The sequence below is a fragment of the Ipomoea triloba genome, chromosome 13, assembly GCF_003576645.1.
Source record: "Ipomoea triloba cultivar NCNSP0323 chromosome 13, ASM357664v1".
In the NCBI taxonomy this organism is placed as follows: domain Eukaryota; kingdom Viridiplantae; phylum Streptophyta; class Magnoliopsida; order Solanales; family Convolvulaceae; genus Ipomoea; species Ipomoea triloba.
Window position 1 is genome coordinate 29,014,159 of NC_044928.1, and position 17,942 is coordinate 29,032,100.

The following is a 17,942-nucleotide window of genomic DNA, read 5'->3' on the forward strand; positions in this document are numbered from 1 at the left end:
ATTGATGAGTGTAAAGGCAATTTCCAAATGTCCAAATAGAGGTTGCTATGCGTGTCATCTACGAAGGCAGTCATTATACTGTGGACCATGAGTCATGGTTGATACTGCAGTTGTGTTGAACTGATACTGTAGTTTTGTTGAAAGGATACTGCAGTTGTGTTAAAAGGGAACTACAGTTGCGCGGAACAGATGACGTGTCATCCATCTGGAATTACAGTTGTGTTGAACGGATACTGCAGTTGTGTTGAAAGGATACTGCAGTTGTGTTGAATGGATGAATGTCCTCTGTTCCGTGCAACTGCAGTTTCCTTTCAACACAACTGCAATATCTTTTCAACACAACTGCAGTATCCGTTCAACACAACTGCAGTATCAACTATGATCATGATCCACAATGCACTGTGGATCATGGTCCACATATAATTTGCGCTACGAAGGAGCCCAGCAGGTGGCATTTACATGCACTGCTGGACAGCTGTCCGCCACTGTCAATTTCTATAAATATATGTTGGGGTCATCAAATATTTGGGGAGGGGTGTAATGACTAATGAGAATGGCTGTGATAATTGAGGATGATGCGTCACAAGTAAACTAAGCTCTACAAATATTTTTGTCCACGAAATGTAAAACTTTCTTCACACTCTGACCCGATAGATAGTAAATTACAATGACTCAACGATTCATTAAATAAGAGATTTACAAAGAGCTTATTACATATTTGAAACGCAGGCTCACAAGGAGCCTATTATATATGTAAAATTCTTATATTGTGGTTGTTAAGAATTAAAGGTTTAATTATGTGCTTTTATCCACAATTTATTACCTAATTAAAAATCAATTGAGATATGTGTGTGAGTATGTTCTACATATATTTTTGAACATTGTGGATGCTTATGCACTTGGACTTTGGAGAGATTTCAATTTTTCTTACTATGATATTGTCATGCAAAAAAAGATGGACAATTTTGAAAGAACTCAATTTTTTAACGTATTTTTTCAATCATTTGATATGATCAAAATATTTATGTTGTTTTAAAGAATATTTTATTTTGTACGTTGTAATTATTATATTTAAATTTTTTTTGGGTGGTGAAAGAAATTCACTCATGTATAATAACACATATAAATCACACAAGAGAGGTAAATTATACTAAGAAAATCATGTATGACGGTGAACTCGATCAAGAGACTCTAAGAGCATTTCCAATTTCCATCATTAGATTTTTATGATTTTTTTTGTGGGGCGACATAGGTTTAAGTAGAGGTGAGAGAAATAAGAGAGAGAAGATTTGAGGTCTTTACAGAGTGAACAATTTGTTGAGGGGCTCGTGAAAAAAAAAAAATTACATTAGTGCGCGTAAATATGATTATTATTATTATTATTATTATTATTATTATTATTATTATTATACTTTATGTCAATTTTTTTTCTTTTTTTTTTTGTTATTGTTTTTCTTTTTTCCTTTTTCCCCTCCCAAAAACTATATTGATAAGGATACTCTAATAGAACTCCGTGACTGAAAGTGAGAGCATGCCATGGACTTGGGTTACGGAGTCGGTAGAGCTACTACCCTATAACCTCATCAATGTAAATTCAAAGATTATGAAAAGTAGAGGAGATCATAGAGTTTTTTTTTTTGTTTTTTTTTTATTCCTGTAATTTTTTTTTGAAAACTTATTATTTAATGTGATAATCATAAGAAAGGGAGGAAAAATCATCCTAACATATTTATTATGCAATTTGTACCACAATGTGATATATTCATTTATACTGTGTATATCCGTACAAGGCAAAGAGTTTATGACTTCATTATATTGACTTTTTCCTAATTTGAAATGTTGATTTGGAGTAAGAATTAAGGGATTGAGGAGATATTGTTTGATCCTATAAGAAAATTAAGTTTGAATTTCGTCTATCCTACAATAGTGTAAGAAAATGGCTACATTTGAGAATTCTAGAAAAGTGTTTTGATGAAAAGGGTTAACAAGTACCCCATATATATTATCATTCACGAAAATTATATTCATTTGCTCAAGAATAATATAATTTGACTTTGATAATGTCAAAGTTTTAATCTTCTATGTACGTAATAATTAATAGTTCAGCTACACACAAGGGTCACGTCAGCTTCCCTCGAGTTTTCAATCCATGAGGGTTAGCATCAAGAGTCCATCGTCCAAGAGGGTTCTTGCAACACAAGTGAGTCATGCTTTCAGTCTCTTAACGTTACATAAGATTAGTTTCAAGACTTCAAGTTTTATAATTAAGGAGACAACTCTAACTGTGTTGACCGGACAATTGACTTGGCAATCACAAGCTATGTTTCAAGCTAAGTTTTACCAATTGACCTTCTATATCAGCTATAGACAACTTATATTGATTTGGGAGGGGCTAGCTTCATCTAAAATAAAATTTTGTAATTAAAAATGCACAATGAATTGAACATTTTTTTACCAAATTAGTACCCGTAGTCACTACCCGAGAGTTAAAACCCTGGCCAGCCAATAAGTTGCTCCCAATAAGAGTCAAACCTATAACATTGTGATTAACAAGTTAACAAATTAAACCATCTTAACTAGGGTTATTCTATTAATTTTTATTTTACTTTAATCTTATACCTACTATATTACTCACTATAGTGCATAGTATTCATGCAAACCTAATTAAATTAAAGATTGATTAATCCACAAAAAACTTTAAAGTATATTATCATGTCAACATTTAAATACATAATATTTTAAAAATAAACACTCACAAACAATAACTCAAAAAATTAAATTACTACATCATACATGAGTCAGGTCCATTCGTGCACACTTTTTAACAGTAGCTGCAGATTTTCTGTCACTCAAAAAAATTACTACACATGAATTAAGTTTACACACACATTCAAATAATGGTTTCAGGTTTAGTTTTGGAATTTTATTTATTTATTTTTTTTTTGAAATTTTAGTGTTTGGAATTATTCATGCAATCTTGGTATGTACTATGTAGTGGGAATTGAATTCGAGGACTCCGAGGTTATAATTTAGTGTTGTCGACAACCTGTTCCTGAGGATACCCAATGCCATGGCGCCTGTTGGGGAAAATCATAAACACGGACCCGGAAACGGCGCCGATCACCGGCGGCAACACCATGAGTAGAACTTTCTGGGTGGACTCGAACGCCGGGTAATAACAATCCATGGTGTTGCGGTCCAAGAGCACCAGCGCGCCGAAGACCAGCGTCGTGAACGCGGCGTGGACGAAGTCTCCGGGCCGGATTTTGAACGCCGACCAGTCGCCGCCGTCGCCGGGGGACGGCCAGAGCCCCTTGGCGGTGGCGACGGCGTAGTGGGTCTGGCCTTGGGCGTCGGTGTAGCTGTCGGTGAAGCTGGAGAAGCCGCAGGAGAAGCCGCAGACGGCGATGAGGGCGGCGGAGAGCCACTTGTTCACGGCGGCGCATTGGCCGTTGTTGGTCAGGACGGGGTTGAGGAACTGGAATATGAAGACGGTGCCGGTGGGGAGGAGGCGTATTAGGTTTCCGACGCCGGTGAGGGTCTTTTCTTGAATGCTTTTCCCCGAAGCCATTTTACTAAGTTTCTACAGACGGAAAAAGATCAGGAACACCTCGTAGATTTACCAAAACAAAAATTTTTTACTAAGTTTCTTGGGATTTTGGTTTGGGTATTCTCACAATTAAGTTCGTGGAGTATATATATATACAGAGATATATAGAACAAAGATGAGAATAGAAAAGAGTTACTTGTAAGTAATATAGTATGAGGTGAGCTTTTAGAGTTGGTTGGAGTTGAAGTTGCTGATTAGTGATAATGTATTTGCTTTCACTCTTGGGAAACTGTTTTTTTAATTCAAGTTTCAACATGCTTCAAGCTATCTCTATGGTTGGATATGGTGGTGGAGAACTATATGTTCCGTTAGTTGTATAGTTCTCTATGACTCTATCCATCCTTGATTCCTTGGATAAATGTTACGTGCTAAATTCTTTCTGGTCGATCAGGTGTTAGGCATCAAATCTTCTGTATCCATAGTCCATTAAGTATTAACATGTATCAGGTGTTAGGCGCCAAGTCTTCTATATCTATCGTCTGTTAAGTACTAGCATGTATCATGTGTTAGGCCTCAAGTCTTCTATACATACCTATAGTTCTTTTAAGTACTAACATGTATCAAGTGTCAAGTCTTTTATGTTTGTTATCGAATACAATGCTAACTGTCTAAGTACTTGAGGTATCAAGATGGGCCAAAGTTTGCAAGTCGTTAAGGCTAGAAATTTTTGGCTGGAAAAAATACAAGTTTGGCCCGATATAACAGCATCTTGTGTCCTTAAAATGATTTTGTAATTGAATGATTTTATTACTCTAGATGTGATAGTTTTACATTGCAATGAGAATATTAATATTTTTTTTAAGCTAGTCAATGTGGGGAGGATTAGGGTTGAAAGATTCCTAATTTTTTTTTTTTTTTTTTGTGGTTTGACCCACAAAAACCTGTGAAAATTGTAATCAACAACGGAGCGAGCTAGTCCATATTAACACCTCTACTAGACATAATATTGTATGTCTATTGCTGATGAGGTTTCTACTTCTAGCCTTGGCCTAACAATTCACGTAGCATAATCTCCAAGACTTCAAACATTACTTGTATTTTTTATTTAACATGGCATTTGATACTATCTAGCTAGCTTATGATTATTTGGTTGTTAGAAGTTAATAATTAGCAATAGTTTGTATTAAATGTGTTAAATCGTATAAAAGTTCGGGCATAGGAAGAGGAGGGGATACATTCTCACTATTGAAAATCATTTTCTTTCTAATTGAGCCGATTCTTACAATTATTTTACCTGCGTACTTGATCTTCACAAAAAAAAAGTCTTAATGTAGGGTTTATATTGGGTTGACTAGTATAAAACCCAATGTTGAGAATGAACATAATTGTTTTAACCTATACTTTTAGGTGCATCTTTGATTGCTCATTGTAAAGTTATATATAATTAGAAGTAGCAAAACTCAATAATATACCCTAAGCTTTCCAAAAATAAAAAATAAAAAAAATCAACCACTCATATAACCTATGCTTTTATATTGAAACATAAAGATCTGGAAAGAACAGAGAGATAATCTAAATGCTTAGTTCCCAATATCCTTTAGGAGAACAAGAAGTGGCTATCTTTTCAACTCTCTGCTGCAATTTCTTGTGTTTTCTGTTGTTTTTTTCACCACTGTTTGGTACTTTCATTATCTCAACCTTAACTATGTGGTGATCAGAAGTGCCCTTTGATGAAACCACAGAGTATGATCCTGGGACAAACATGTAGGGCAGTCCTTGTGATCCCAGGATGTAATCAACTCGAGTCCCATACTTGCAAGTCCCCTGCACATCTGCATTGTCAAAAAGCACTATTAACGGATATGTTCTGTCTCGACTAAAAGTTTTAAATTGAAAGTTCAACTTCAGATTTATTGCTCGAAAACAACACCTAGTCAAAGGGGGGAATACCAGCCAAGTTAATCAAGCTGTTGACTTATTAGTAACCAGAAGGTTATAAGCTCAACTCCAGCGAGAGCAGCCTATTGACCTTCTTGGTTTGAGCCGGTCAACTATGGGTAATTTAGGATGGTCGTGATCTTTTGCGACTAGGGTTACAAGACAGGGTTCACCCAGTACACACATATATGGGCAACCTAAGCTGGTTTATTTTTTTCTGATTCTTTGCAAGTTAGGGTCACAAGGCAAGGTTTATCTATTGCACGCCCTTGAATAGTGAATTCATGTTTCCCTCGTTACTCAAAAGAAATAGTGAGAGGAAAGACTTTATGGAAGTTTTAAGGTAAAAAAAGTAGTGTACTTTGACCCTTGGCAATGATGACTGCTGGCTCACATTCCCCTGCAAAATGCTTTGCATCAGCATACTCTTTCCCCTTCAAGAAGTTCATCACTTCAAGCTTTGGTGTTGGCTTCCCTATTTCCTCATAGTACTGATCATTCAAACATGAAAAAAAAAAAAAAAAAATTAAGGATGCCAAAGTTAAACTAATGCAGTCTGTTTTGACTAATGTTGTTGAATTGAAGAATTAAGAATGTCTGGTGATACCTTCACAACATCTGTCCATCTCTCTGCTGAGTAATCTGAGCCATCAAGAGAGTTGAGTCCTCCTGCTAAAATATGGGGGTGATCGTTCGATTGGATCATCGCGTTTATCTGCTTCATTCTCCAGTTTTCATCAAGATGATCCAATTGAGTGCTGTAGAAATTCAGCTCTCCTGCTTTTGGCACATCAATTGTTGCCTTAAGCACATTTCTGAAAAATAAGACAGAAACATATGAGTTTATAAGGTCATGCATTAGACTAGCTGGTTGATTGGATTCAGTCTGATCTGGTCTATCTGCATTATAGCCCAATAACATGGTATCAGAGCATACCTGAAATCTTTATCATCACAGATTTTCTGAACTCTCCATTTCTTGATTGGCCATTTGGACAGAATTGCATTCCCATACTCAGGGGCCCAGCTCTCAGCAAACACATAATTCATCCCGAGGGCTCGAGCCAGGTCAGATAAGGGCTTCATATCTTTCTCTTCTTCAGCCTTGACATCTTGTAAGGCCAAGACATCAGCATCCACTTCCTTGAGGACATCAAGAATGGTTCTGCTGACACTCAGGCCCCCGTCGTCGAGGTTTAGCCAACTAGCCATGGCAGGGAAGCATATGGGAGACCTGACAGGCCCCAGGCTAGCAGTGTTCAAGTTCATGATCTTGTTGTGTGCCAACGATATCTCGTTCTCGGGGAGGTTTATGGAGACTCGGGGCTTCGGTTTTGTGAGTTTAGGGAAATCGAACTCCTCATCATCAGTGTCATTTAGGATGGGGTGCAGAGGGGATGTTTTTAGTATGCTCTTGGGGTGACTATTTAGGGTGTCTATGTTGAAGCAGTCTTGGGTGTCGTGAGCAAAAATGGATGATTTCTCAGTCTTTGGGACAGCGGGGGCGAGGGTGAACAATGCAGCGTTGAACGTTGCAAGGCGAATAGGCCTAGCAAAGGCGGTCGAAAGAGAAGAGGATTTTGGCACTACTGCAGGCTTTGAATGAGCTGAGGATCTTCTTGTTCTTCTCGGGTTCAGCTTCCCGAATCTCCTTATGATGACTCGAGGCCCCGGGCGCCTCCACATTACCAACCGGAGCCTCGAGAAAAGGCGACGAAATCTCCTCCTCAGCACATGCAACATCCTGGAAAGGTAATTGTTGCATGAAGGCTCTCTAGACAGCATGGGATTATGGGAACTCTTTTGCAGCCTGCAATGGATTAGGGGAAAAACATGAGTGTTAGTTAGCAAAGATTGATGTTTTTTTGTTGGCAAAGCCTTGACCTCAAGGCTTCAAATAAGCACACATAACAACAAAGAGTATAATGGGAAATGACAAAATTAAAACTATTGAGATGTGGGGCTTGGAGGGGGAAAATGTGAGGAGAGTCAAAGAAAAAGTAGATAAAGAGACAAAGGAACATCCCAACTGCTCCAAGAATTGATGGTGTGGATTGAAAATGGTGCCAAAATTGTTGAGCTCCTTTTCTCCGTGACAAGAAAGACCACAACAACTCCCACCTATGAAACATGGACTTCTTCCCTAGCAAACCCACATCATGAAGAGCAAAGGGAACAAGTATCCAAAGATATTTTATATCTTGCAATTGCATAATCTGACTTCGATTCAAGTCACACCAGCAGAGTCTAACTCTTATTTGAGAGAAAGTTTGACTCTCCAACCTTAAGTTATGTAATTTCATACTTTGATGCATGCCACAAAGACATAATCCGGCTTCAACTCGAGTCACACCAACAGAGTTTAACTCTTATTCGAGAGAGAAAGTTTGACTTAAAACTCTTTAACATGACACATGTATACCAAGTTGACCCTCCAACCTTAAGTTATGTAATTTCTTTGATGTATGCCACAAACACATAATCAGAAGCATTAACGTAATTTGAGTATTTGATCAAATTGAAAGGTCTATTCATAGTCCTACAATCTCATTATGCAACATCATGTGATATGAGAATACCAAGACACAAAAAACAATATTTTCCTATAAGAGCAATCTCAATAGTGGCTTTTTTTTTTAAAGAAAATAAATAAATAAATAAATAAAGTAGTTAAGGTGGAGTACACACACTCACAGGGCGTTCTGGTGTGCGAGATACGCACCAACTTTTGTGTGTTTTTTTTTTTTTTTAAATTTGTAGTGCGACCCACAAAAAATTTATATTCCCGTAACATACTCACTTTTCTCTCTCCTACCCTCTCTCCCCTCCGCCTCACTCAAAACCCCAAAAAATTCGCTATTGAGGTTGCTCTAGACATACACATGGTTGCTTTAATGAGAGTCCCACCACATGGAATAAATTGAAGAAGCCATGTGACTAGTGGTGGTATAAAATATCTAGTAGATGGTAGCTAGTCAAATGAATGGAGACAGAGAAGAATGATTCATCAATCATCACATGACAGTCTCCATTTCTTTAACTTCACATTCTGGGAAGGTTGATCTAATGCCCCCGTGATTGAATGCGAGGTCTGGTCTAAAACAGATTGCCAAGCCAATCTACTGCTCCAATCTGCACTTTGCAAATGCTCTTTTTCCTTCCAACTTTACCTGCTACTGCCCAGAAAGTCAAAAGGGTGGTGAGATAGATAATTTATGGTTTATTCTGTTCACAAAAGTACCAAATTTCATTGCCCAACATAGTAGTTGGGCGTAGGTGTTTACTTCACAAAGGACCATACTGGCAAAACTTGGATTCATAAACAATTAAGTCAACTGATAGAAAATATCTGCAGCAAATTAAGCTCTAACTGCTAAAACAATCTAGGATTTCCTGTGTGACAACAGAACATATGTCATACAGCACTCCTTTTTTGGTATCTTTAGCTCGGTTCATTGATCGACTAAACTTTCCTTGGATTCCAGATGGCTCGGTTTGCCATTCCCTTAGGATGGATGGTTGTATCTGTGTACTTTCTAGGGTTCTATTGACTGCAAAAAACGAGGGGAGATGATGACGGGATTAAGTTGTGGAGCGGGAATTTAAACTATAACGTGCTTGGGTTGAGATAGTCTGGTGGGTTCCCTTCCCTTGCTAGCCAGCAAACAATGTATCTAATAGGTTGGAAGGAGATTCTTCTTTTCCAATCTCGTCAAAGAACCCGTTTGAAGCGTTTTCCTTTTTTAGTTTTCGCTCTTCAGCAATAGATTCTGCGCTTTCCATGCAGTAATTTCTCTTACCCTGCTTCGTTGGTCTTTCAGCAACGACATATTTGTTCCCTTCACGAGATCTCTCAGGGAATTCGGCCCAAGCTGAAAAGAATCAAATGTCAAAAAGCTATTCCCTTATAAGAACAATAGTGATCAACTACATGTCTACATGTTCATCCATATATCGAGTGTTTATACAACTGTTTTGTTGGTTTTTAAAAGCAAATATATTTAAAATCAAAACAATGTCTTTAAGTAGAGCATGTAATATTTTGGTATTAGATATAATAGTCATCTTGCATAAATATCAAAGTTACTCCATAGTTGCAGACCATTCATAGTCGAAAACCAAAACAGCTGAATAGACAACCAAATTGATAAACCTAGAGACTAGAAGAAAAACAGAGATAAAATTGCCTCTTTAAAGAAGTTACAACTTCCATCACACTTCTTACCACACTGCAAATTTTTTATGAGTACTGAACTACTATTTTAGTTCAAGTTCTCTGTCATTCTGTGCCGTTACACCACTGAAGAATGAAATCACGCCCTTTCCACCTCAACTATAAATTTCATGTGTTTATGTAAATTTGTGTATATGCTGAAATCAGATTTTATGAGTTCAGAGTCCATTGCCCTTGTATTGGAATGTGAACCAACTTTGCCACTTTATGGGCCATCTTGTTATTGCATTCCTTTTGTTGTCAATTGTCATACACTTCTCACATTCAATCTAAACTTAAAATCATATCCCTGCAGACTTACACAATGAAATAAGGCTAAATGCTAAACATAAGTCTAAAACAGTGGTTCTTAGGTAATCAATTACTCCACATTTGCCCTAACACCATTCTTACTCAAAAGTCAAAACAGCTGAATATAGACAGCCAAGTTGATAAACCTAGAGACTAGAAGAATAACAGAGATAACAAATGCCTCTTTAATGTAGTTCAGGTGCCTCCCTTTAACTTCCATCACACTGCATTTTTTATATCATTCTACTATTTTAGTTTCAGTTCTCTATCATTCTGAAATTACGTCCTTTCCACCTAAACAATAAATTTCATACATGTTTATCTATATTTGTGTATATCCTGAAACCAGATTTTATGAGTTCAGAGTCCATTGCAATTGTATCAGAATTTGGACTGACTTTGCCACTTTATGGGCCATCATTTTATTGCATTCCTTTTGTCATACACTTTTAACATTCAATCTAAACTTAAAATCATATCCCTGCAAACTTACGCAATTAAATAAGGCTAAATGTTAAGATGACGAATATATTGCAGTGAATAATTCAGCACAAGGTCAGGACGCTAAACACGCAATCTAAAAAAGAATGCCAATTACCTCCGAAGTGATGGAGAACGATAGAAGCCGCCACAGTGACATTCAGAGATGCAGTTCCACACCCGTACTGCGGAATGTAAACAAAGAAGTCACAGATCTCACATTCCTTAGCTGAAAGCCCTGTTCCCTACAGAATGGTTGTGTCCAAACCATGACAATTAGAGTTACAACATGAATTTATGTATTACCATATGAGCTTCATTCAATATCAAAGACTGAATCTTTTCAAGGCAAGATTGACACAAAACTTGAAATTTGTAAAAGACAGCTAAGGATATTAATACCTCATTACCAAGGAGAAAAGCAGTACTCCTCTTGAAAGGGTGCTGATTCACAGCCATTGCATTTTCCGTAATCTCCACTCCACATATGTCACAATCTCTCTCCTGATAGATACACATTAACGCAAAATCCAAAGCAAAAAAATATATATTATTATCTAAAAGGGGGAAGAAATTGTACTTGTACAACAAAAATAAATAGATCATTTTCTTCCATGAACGAGTTAATTCTATTTTTTTGTACTAGATTTACAGGTGACAGTCTACTTTTATTTATTTATTTTTGAAAAAGGACTTTTGATCTTTAGTATTATTGTGGCGTGAACATTTTTTTATCATCCATCAACAGAACAATTTAAATTTCTTCAAATATAAAAGCATTTCAGTCTTCAATTTTAATTTTTTTTTCAAATAATTAAACATAAAAATGTAGAGGATGAACCTACTTTGTATAGAAAAAATCGAAATATCCTTGTATTTGACTGTATTTCAATGATTTTCTTAACGGATGACAAAAAATATCATGCGACAATAATAATAGGATCAAATGAGAATGTTTTGATAATAAAAAACTAAAAGTGTACTGTCACCTACTTATAAATCTAGAGCAAAAATGAAATTAACTCAGAATGAACAGTACCTTGAGGAAGTTTTTAGCGTCAGAGAGCGAGTGAAAGTGGCGGAAGCGAACGTGAGAGGTGGAGCCGTGGCTGCCGAAGGCGTTGAAGTCACGCCGGCCGACTAGAATGAGTTCAGAGACGCCGAAGGCGGTGGCGCTGCGAGCTAGTGTCCCCACGTTATGCCTCTTCGCTATGTTGTGCACCACCACATAGCTCTCTATTTTCTTCTCATTTTCCATCTATTATTTATTGCGTAAAACAAACTGTGTATCCAATCGCGCGGTGGCTGCAGCCCCTCCTCCGCCTCCGTGTAGGGCTGAACACTGACTTGCTTAATTGGGAAGTTGGAACGGCGGCTCTCTGCCAGGAAGTGCCAGTTATCGGACGGCCTATGAGGTACGACGTCGTTAGAACAGTTAAATGAAGGATGGGCTTAGTTTCGGCCCAATTTCTACGGCCTTGGTGAATCGGCCCATACACTGTGAACCAAGATTTACATAACAAAATGGACCCCCTATTCAGTTTTTTTGTTTTTTTTTTTTGGTTGATATTGCAAGTTCATTTTGAGTATACAATAAGTTCATATTGACTTTCAATACACTAAAAATAAATATGTATCAAAAAATTTAAAATATAATGAACATGCTAAAAATGAATTGTAGTACTCCAAGGTGCACATTATAATTTTGACAAAACATTTTTTTTTTGTAGCCACTGAGCCACTATAGGTAAATTGCACTAAGGGTACCCGAAAAATTATGACCCTAGCCGACAAAAAGACTAGTCTATGTTACTCATAGTTGACTAGCTTAAATCAAGAATGTCAATAATAGAACTCTGTCGGCTCAACTAAAATTGCCCCTTCCAATCTTCTAACTTTGTACAGAGTAGTATTGTAGTTATACTAACAATCTGTTTACTTCAAAATTATTTACAAATGCAAGAATGAGAATAAGATACTAGCAAACAGATAAGATGAGAGCTGCTTGAGGTTTTCCAAGCAAAATTCTGCATGTGGAGACACACATGTAGCTGCTAAGAGCAATCTATACTTCAATAAAATAGTTAGCAAAAGCAGCAAAGCTTGTGTATTGGTAAAAAAATTCTCATATTAACAAAGGTGTAAAATGAATGAAACAAGTTTTATTGAGAGGAAAAGGGGAACCATGATTTACAACCCCATATTTTGACAGAAACCTTTTCTTTTTCTAACTTTGAAACAAATCATAGGACACAAGCTCAACTGTAACCTGTAATAGCATTTGAAAGGGGTCGACCAAATGCATTATTCTTAGGTAGTAGTTTTTTGAATCATTATTTTGAAGACTAACTCATTTCTGTCTGTATACAAACTAGGAGCGTGCGAAGTGTACCCCAATACGCTGCTGGATTGGACTCCTACAGGAAGGACAATCTTTCATCCCCTGCTTCTCGTGGAGCTCGTTGCATGTTGTACATACCACCTGATGGGCACATGGAAGGAAAACCACAGACATCTCCTCAGACAAGCACATGACGCACTCGCGTTCTCTTCTCACCCCACCGGAGTTGGGGTAGTGTTGGAAATCTGCCATAAACCTGGAGATATAAGATATATGGGTTTCCTTCATCACTGGAGGATTTCTGAAATCTGTAAGCTTGCTTGCATAGCTTCCATCTATGCCTCTTTTAAGAGCGGCTATTTTTGATGAGTCAGTTTTCAGCCTCAACTGGGATATCTCCTTTTCTAGCTTCTCGATATCATCTTTGTACTTCTGCAAGTTGCTTTGTGCGTTCAGTTTGATCAAATCTTCTTTGGATTTGGATGAAGCTTCAATCTGTTCTCTCTCTTTTCTTAGAGAGATGGCCTGTGTAAGTAGTTCTTCTTTTGCCTTTTCTTCCTGCTTCCATTTAGCCTGTCAGATTTCAGCTTTCCAATGAGAACAAATACTTTCTCAGCAGGACATCCTATATGATAACAACAATACTTCATGAACCAAAGATGCCATCAACTGCAATCTCACCCTTATAGGAGATGAGTTGGCAACAATTCTAATAATTTTTTAGGGATGATTCCAACAGATTTAGAAGATGTACCGAATATTATCTTCTGCATCAGATTAAATTAAAGAGAACAACAGTACACTCGCAACTGTTTCCTTTATCTTTTTTATTATTATACAGAGTATCAGTTAAAAATTTTAAGTAGACATACCTCCAGTTGGCTTTGAAGTTCTTTGGATTGCTCCAATTCCTGTTGCAGCTGAGTCAACTTACGCTTTTCAGCAGCATGTTCATCCTGGAGCACTGCTTTCTGCTTCTCCCAAGACTGGAACTTTAATTGTGCCTTCCTGGCTCTATTTGATACCTCTTGACAACTCACAGCCGACTGTGCTGCATGTGACTTCGCTGCTTCCATCTCCCTCCTCAACACAGCATTCTCAACTTCAAGCCTGTGGACAGCAGCATTAGCTCGATCTACCTGTCCACTAGCCTTACCCAAGGCATTCGCCATTTCTGTCAGTTTTTTCATAGTGTTTTCCTCCAAAGTTTGTTTTTCTTTTCTGAGCCTCTCAACTTCTTCTTTCTCCTGCCTGAGTGTCTTAAGCTCAGCTTTGTCTTTGCTCAATCTACGAGCAGCTTGCATGACCTTCTGATTTGCCCACTCTGTCCACTCTTGGAGCTGACCCTGCAATTCCTGAACCCTGGGCACCAGCTTTAGAATCATTTCATCTTTCTTGTCCTGGGCAGCCCATTGATTAAGGCGTTTTTCGTTTGTCACAGCATAACCACAAGTAGGCACCTGGATGGAGCTGCACTTGGCAGGCAATGAGAGGGAGAGTTCCGTATCCGCCATTGGTTGCGCAGGTAAGGTATTGGTAGGTGGCAACAAAGATGGGATATTTGGTTTAAGTAATGCAGAGGTGGCATTAGTTGTGTCTGAACCAAACAACGATGTTGAAGGAAATACAGTATCACTATTTGTAGAGCAATTATGGTTTACATTGTCTTGAGACACAGCAACTGCAGACTTGTTGAACTTTAGTGAGGCATTCTTTATATTCAAACCAGCAGGGCAACCCACAGACTTCAGTTTCTTATCCAAAATTAAACCACCAAAACCACTGACTTTTCCCGCTCTAGACCCTTTAGAACCATAAGTTTTGTAGTGTTTTTCCAGATGAATGGACTTCTGTCTGAGTACATACTCCCTCCTAGTGGTTCCTGAAACTTTTCTATTGCCCACAAACTTTTCATCTGCAGCAGAAGGATGGGATGTTGCCGCTGCACTGAAGGACTTATCAGCAGTGTCAAACAAAGAATTTGAAGACTCTTTCTCTGTGATAAGTCCATTGAGAACAAAGGAAGATTGGGGCTTTGCATGTTGCATGCCTACAGCTGTGGGTGCTCCCGACTGAGACCTATGCCCGTCTGAATCTACATTTGGTGTTTCAGATGGACAATAAACTGAAGGGATTGGTTTACAAGGAATAACTGTGTTGGATTCAGCATTGTTACCGTCTGTTTTCAACTGAGGTTGCACAAAAGCTGAGGGATTGTGATTTAACACCCCATTCAAAACCGAATTACTCAAAGGATCACTGTCCATTGCACAAGCTTGGGACACATTCATGTCACATATTAACAAGCACCACATTGCATCACCAGTACTGAAAAACGGCCTAACTTCTCGCAGAAGACAAACTAACTCAGCCAAGACATACTTTTCCATCTGCTGCAAGTTATCAAAATAATGCTCCACAGATAGATCAATCTCTTGGCCATTCCTAAGAAATGCTAAAGTATTGTCCACTATATTTGACACAATGTCCTTACACCCATAGCAAATACCAGACCTCAGAACAGCCTTATTTGCAATCTCTTCGCTATAACCACAAGCCACTATTTTCTTGATTGCACTCCTGAAAATTGCATCCAAATTACTCAGTATGAGCTCCTCTAGCTGAGATTCTATGAGATCACTCCAGTCAGCATCATGGAACTCTTCAGTGACTTCAGGTTCCTCTCTTGGCCGGCTTGGACCAGCTTCTGATGACCCTACCGCACACGACAATCCAATGTCAAGTTTCAAAACTTCTGAAGTATCATTTTTAACACTGCATGTATCACACCCATTGGATCCCACAAAACTTGGGATTATTCCAAATTTATCCACAGAAAATTTGTAGCTTGTGAATTCATTCTGAGGAGCAGAGGTTATCTTATTCGGATCACATAAAGGTGAATCGGCCCTGAATTTCCTCTTATTCCTACTTCCTTTTTCCGAAACTGTCACAAGTGCCGATATTTGAGTGGCATTATTACTACACGCCTTGGCAACCATTGATGCCATTCCTTAGCTGCAGAGTAAATATCTCCCATAGCATCAGCTCATCAACTTAATATAAATATATCATAAAAAGATACAATCATTTTCATATATAACACATAAATAGATGATAGATTCTGACATTTCACTTCTGGCACTATCAAAACTTAAACCCAACTCTTGGCAGTTACGGATTGATTAGACATCTTTGATAGAATTTATCTGCTGTCACTGAGCCTAAATCCAGATTCCAAACACATACTATATGAACTATCCAATCTCAAATTCTCAACACGACTAGAACACCGTTGCACACATGAATTCAGTAAGCATCCCAATCAGCAACAACACCAGTAGCCATAACATACATTGAATTATAAACCAATGAAAAATAAAATTTAAAAAACAAACAGAAATGAATATTGAATAGTGAATCCATTCACCTGACCAGACCATTAAACTTCCAATCAAATTGAATTCATATCAATCATCAAAACCAGCCGATAGATCGAACTATTTAATTCTTAAACAAATTACAGAATCCAATCAACAATATTGTTCATCACATTAAAAGATCGCTGTGAATCAAAACAATTTGTGATTATTTACAGATTAATTGTTCGGATTATTCGACGAATACATACCGGATTCGAGCTACGGATATAAGAGCAATTAAAGGTGAGATCAATCTGAGAGCATCGGTGAGTAGACAGAATCGATAGCTCGGTTTCTTGCTTTTGTTTTCTTTTTTCAATATTTCAGCTTTTCAAGGACTGAGAACCTCCCCCATGTATTATACTTTTTATCACTCAATTTTAGGAATTTTATTTATTTATTTTGTTTTGCTTACTATAAGTTTTTTATTTACTTACAACAAATAATTAAAAATCTTATTTTATTTTGTTTTTCTATACTAAGGGAAACAAATAAAAAGCTATAAATTACATAACATAGAATAATGTGGTAAAAAAAATATGAAATTATATTGTGCTCTAATTTAAAAGGACGTTTTTATATTAAGTAGCTAAAAGTTTCGGTCCATCTCTCCTATATTATATTCATAATAGATTATCGGTAAAAATGTGATAACGAAATATATTTTGATTGCCCGTCTTTTTTTTTCTAATAATTTGTCAAGATTTTTTTTATAAGAAGATCGAGGGAATGACAACAGTGACAAGAAAGCAATTGGCATCGATTATCTTCTTTGATTGAGAAGGTGGTTGTCCGTTACTTTCTTACGCCTAAAGAAGACGGTGATCATCGGTTATCTTCTTTTTGTCTAAAAAAGACGACAATCGTAGGTGACAAATGGTGACAGGTGGCAACTAGGGAGTTTTTCTAAAATAAAACACAATATTATTTTAAAAAAAATAGTATTTGATATTTTATAGCATCAATTATACAATAAAAATATGAGATAGTATAATATGACAAGTAATTTGGAGTTAAAATTAGTATTTGATATTTTATAGCATCAATTATACAATAAAAAATATGAGATAGTATAATATGACAAGTAATTTGGAGTTAATAGGGAGCAATAGATAAGTCAATGGACTTGTGATCTAGTGGCACAAAGTGACTTTTTTAAATGGGATATCGACTATTTGTGTTTCAGTGGGTTGAGAAAGTAATTATGAACAGATACTATAGTGTCGGTTGTTACTCTCACCGTTCACCATCCTGCCACGCCATCTTCACAACCTGCTGCAATGCACTGCTTCGCAGATGCTGGTTTTGAGTCACGTACGGGTAAGGCATCATATGGTGCGATCATCTTGACTACGGCAGGGAGTTTTGTTGCTACAACTAATGGACCACTGATGCGGTGTACCAATCCTATGATGGCTAAAACCTTAGCATGCAATGAGGTTTTGTCTTGGCTCAAGAATCATGGGGTTCTTTCGGTCCGCTTGCATAGTTGCATGTGGATTGCTCTACTCTTTCACATGACCTGAACACTACCTCGGTTGAAGATAGGTCCTATGTTGGCATTTACATCCGTGAATGTAGGAACATAATGCTAGATTTTGAGGCTTTTTCTGTTCATTTAATTCCACGTTTTGCTAATATGCTAGCTCATTCTTTAGCTTCAGCAACCTACTCACAGGCGAACAG

General features: G+C 37.4%; 4 protein-coding genes across 5 annotated transcripts; all 4 read right to left on the bottom strand.

Moving 5' to 3' along the window:
• Window positions 1–2,680: 2,680 nt before the first annotated feature.
• LOC116002614 (protein DMP2) lies at window positions 2,681–3,660 on the bottom strand. Its single transcript, XM_031242780.1, has one exon. It carries the CDS (start codon window positions 3,569–3,571, stop codon window positions 3,023–3,025), a length of 549 nt encoding a protein of 182 aa, XP_031098640.1. The 5' UTR covers window positions 3,572–3,660; the 3' UTR covers window positions 2,681–3,022.
• Window positions 3,661–5,046: 1,386 nt separating this feature from the next.
• On the bottom strand, window positions 5,047–7,699 carry LOC116001737. Its single transcript, XM_031241668.1, has 4 exons — window positions 6,426–7,699; window positions 6,096–6,303; window positions 5,850–5,979; window positions 5,047–5,382 (listed from the first exon to the last, which is right to left on the bottom strand). The coding sequence occupies exons 1-4, from the start codon at window positions 7,271–7,273 to the stop codon at window positions 5,123–5,125; spliced, it is 1,446 nt and encodes a 481-aa protein (XP_031097528.1). The 5' UTR covers window positions 7,274–7,699; the 3' UTR covers window positions 5,047–5,122.
• A 989-nt stretch (window positions 7,700–8,688) lies between these two features.
• On the bottom strand, window positions 8,689–11,881 carry LOC116001529 (putative TrmH family tRNA/rRNA methyltransferase). Its single transcript, XM_031241407.1, has 4 exons — window positions 11,533–11,881; window positions 10,896–10,997; window positions 10,612–10,738; window positions 8,689–9,360 (listed from the first exon to the last, which is right to left on the bottom strand). The coding sequence occupies exons 1-4, from the start codon at window positions 11,749–11,751 to the stop codon at window positions 9,143–9,145; spliced, it is 666 nt and encodes a 221-aa protein (XP_031097267.1). The 5' UTR covers window positions 11,752–11,881; the 3' UTR covers window positions 8,689–9,142.
• A 722-nt stretch (window positions 11,882–12,603) lies between these two features.
• On the bottom strand, window positions 12,604–16,596 carry LOC116002311 (putative E3 ubiquitin-protein ligase RF298). 2 transcript variants are annotated; one of them, XM_031242414.1, is made up of 3 exons: window positions 16,466–16,596; window positions 13,707–15,852; window positions 12,604–13,407 (listed from the first exon to the last, which is right to left on the bottom strand). In XM_031242414.1, the coding sequence occupies exons 2-3, from the start codon at window positions 15,843–15,845 to the stop codon at window positions 12,865–12,867; spliced, it is 2,682 nt and encodes an 893-aa protein (XP_031098274.1). In that variant the 5' UTR covers window positions 15,846–15,852; window positions 16,466–16,596; the 3' UTR covers window positions 12,604–12,864. The 2 variants fall into 2 exon arrangements, with proteins under 2 accessions (XP_031098274.1, XP_031098275.1); XM_031242415.1 differs by having other exon boundaries at window positions 13,323–13,459.
• Between the last annotated feature and the right edge of the window lie 1,346 nt (window positions 16,597–17,942).

Excerpts from the sequence above, each read along its gene's own strand:
- LOC116002614 (XM_031242780.1), bottom strand. The coding sequence starts at position 3,571 with ATGGCTTCGGGGAAAAGCATTCAAGAAAAGACCCTCACCGGCGTCGGA.
- LOC116001737 (XM_031241668.1), bottom strand. The coding sequence starts at position 7,273 with ATGCTGTCTAGAGAGCCTTCATGCAACAATTACCTTTCCAGGATGTTG. Across the intron at positions 5,980-6,095 it reads GATGGACAGATGTTGTGAAG|TACTATGAGGAAATAGGGAA; the intron begins GTATCACCAGAC and ends TTGAATGATCAG. Across the intron at positions 5,383-5,849 it reads CATCATTGCCAAGGGTCAAA|ATGTGCAGGGGACTTGCAAG; the intron begins GTACACTACTTT and ends TTGACAATGCAG.
- LOC116001529 (XM_031241407.1), bottom strand. The coding sequence starts at position 11,751 with ATGGAAAATGAGAAGAAAATAGAGAGCTATGTGGTGGTGCACAACATA. Across the intron at positions 10,998-11,532 it reads ACGCTAAAAACTTCCTCAAG|GAGAGAGATTGTGACATATG; the intron begins GTACTGTTCATT and ends TGTATCTATCAG. Across the intron at positions 10,739-10,895 it reads CTTTTCTCCTTGGTAATGAG|GGAACAGGGCTTTCAGCTAA; the intron begins GTATTAATATCC and ends ACCATTCTGTAG.
- LOC116002311 (XM_031242414.1), bottom strand. The coding sequence starts at position 15,845 with ATGGCATCAATGGTTGCCAAGGCGTGTAGTAATAATGCCACTCAAATA. Across the intron at positions 13,408-13,706 it reads AACTTCAAAGCCAACTGGAG|GCTAAATGGAAGCAGGAAGA; the intron begins GTATGTCTACTT and ends GAAATCTGACAG.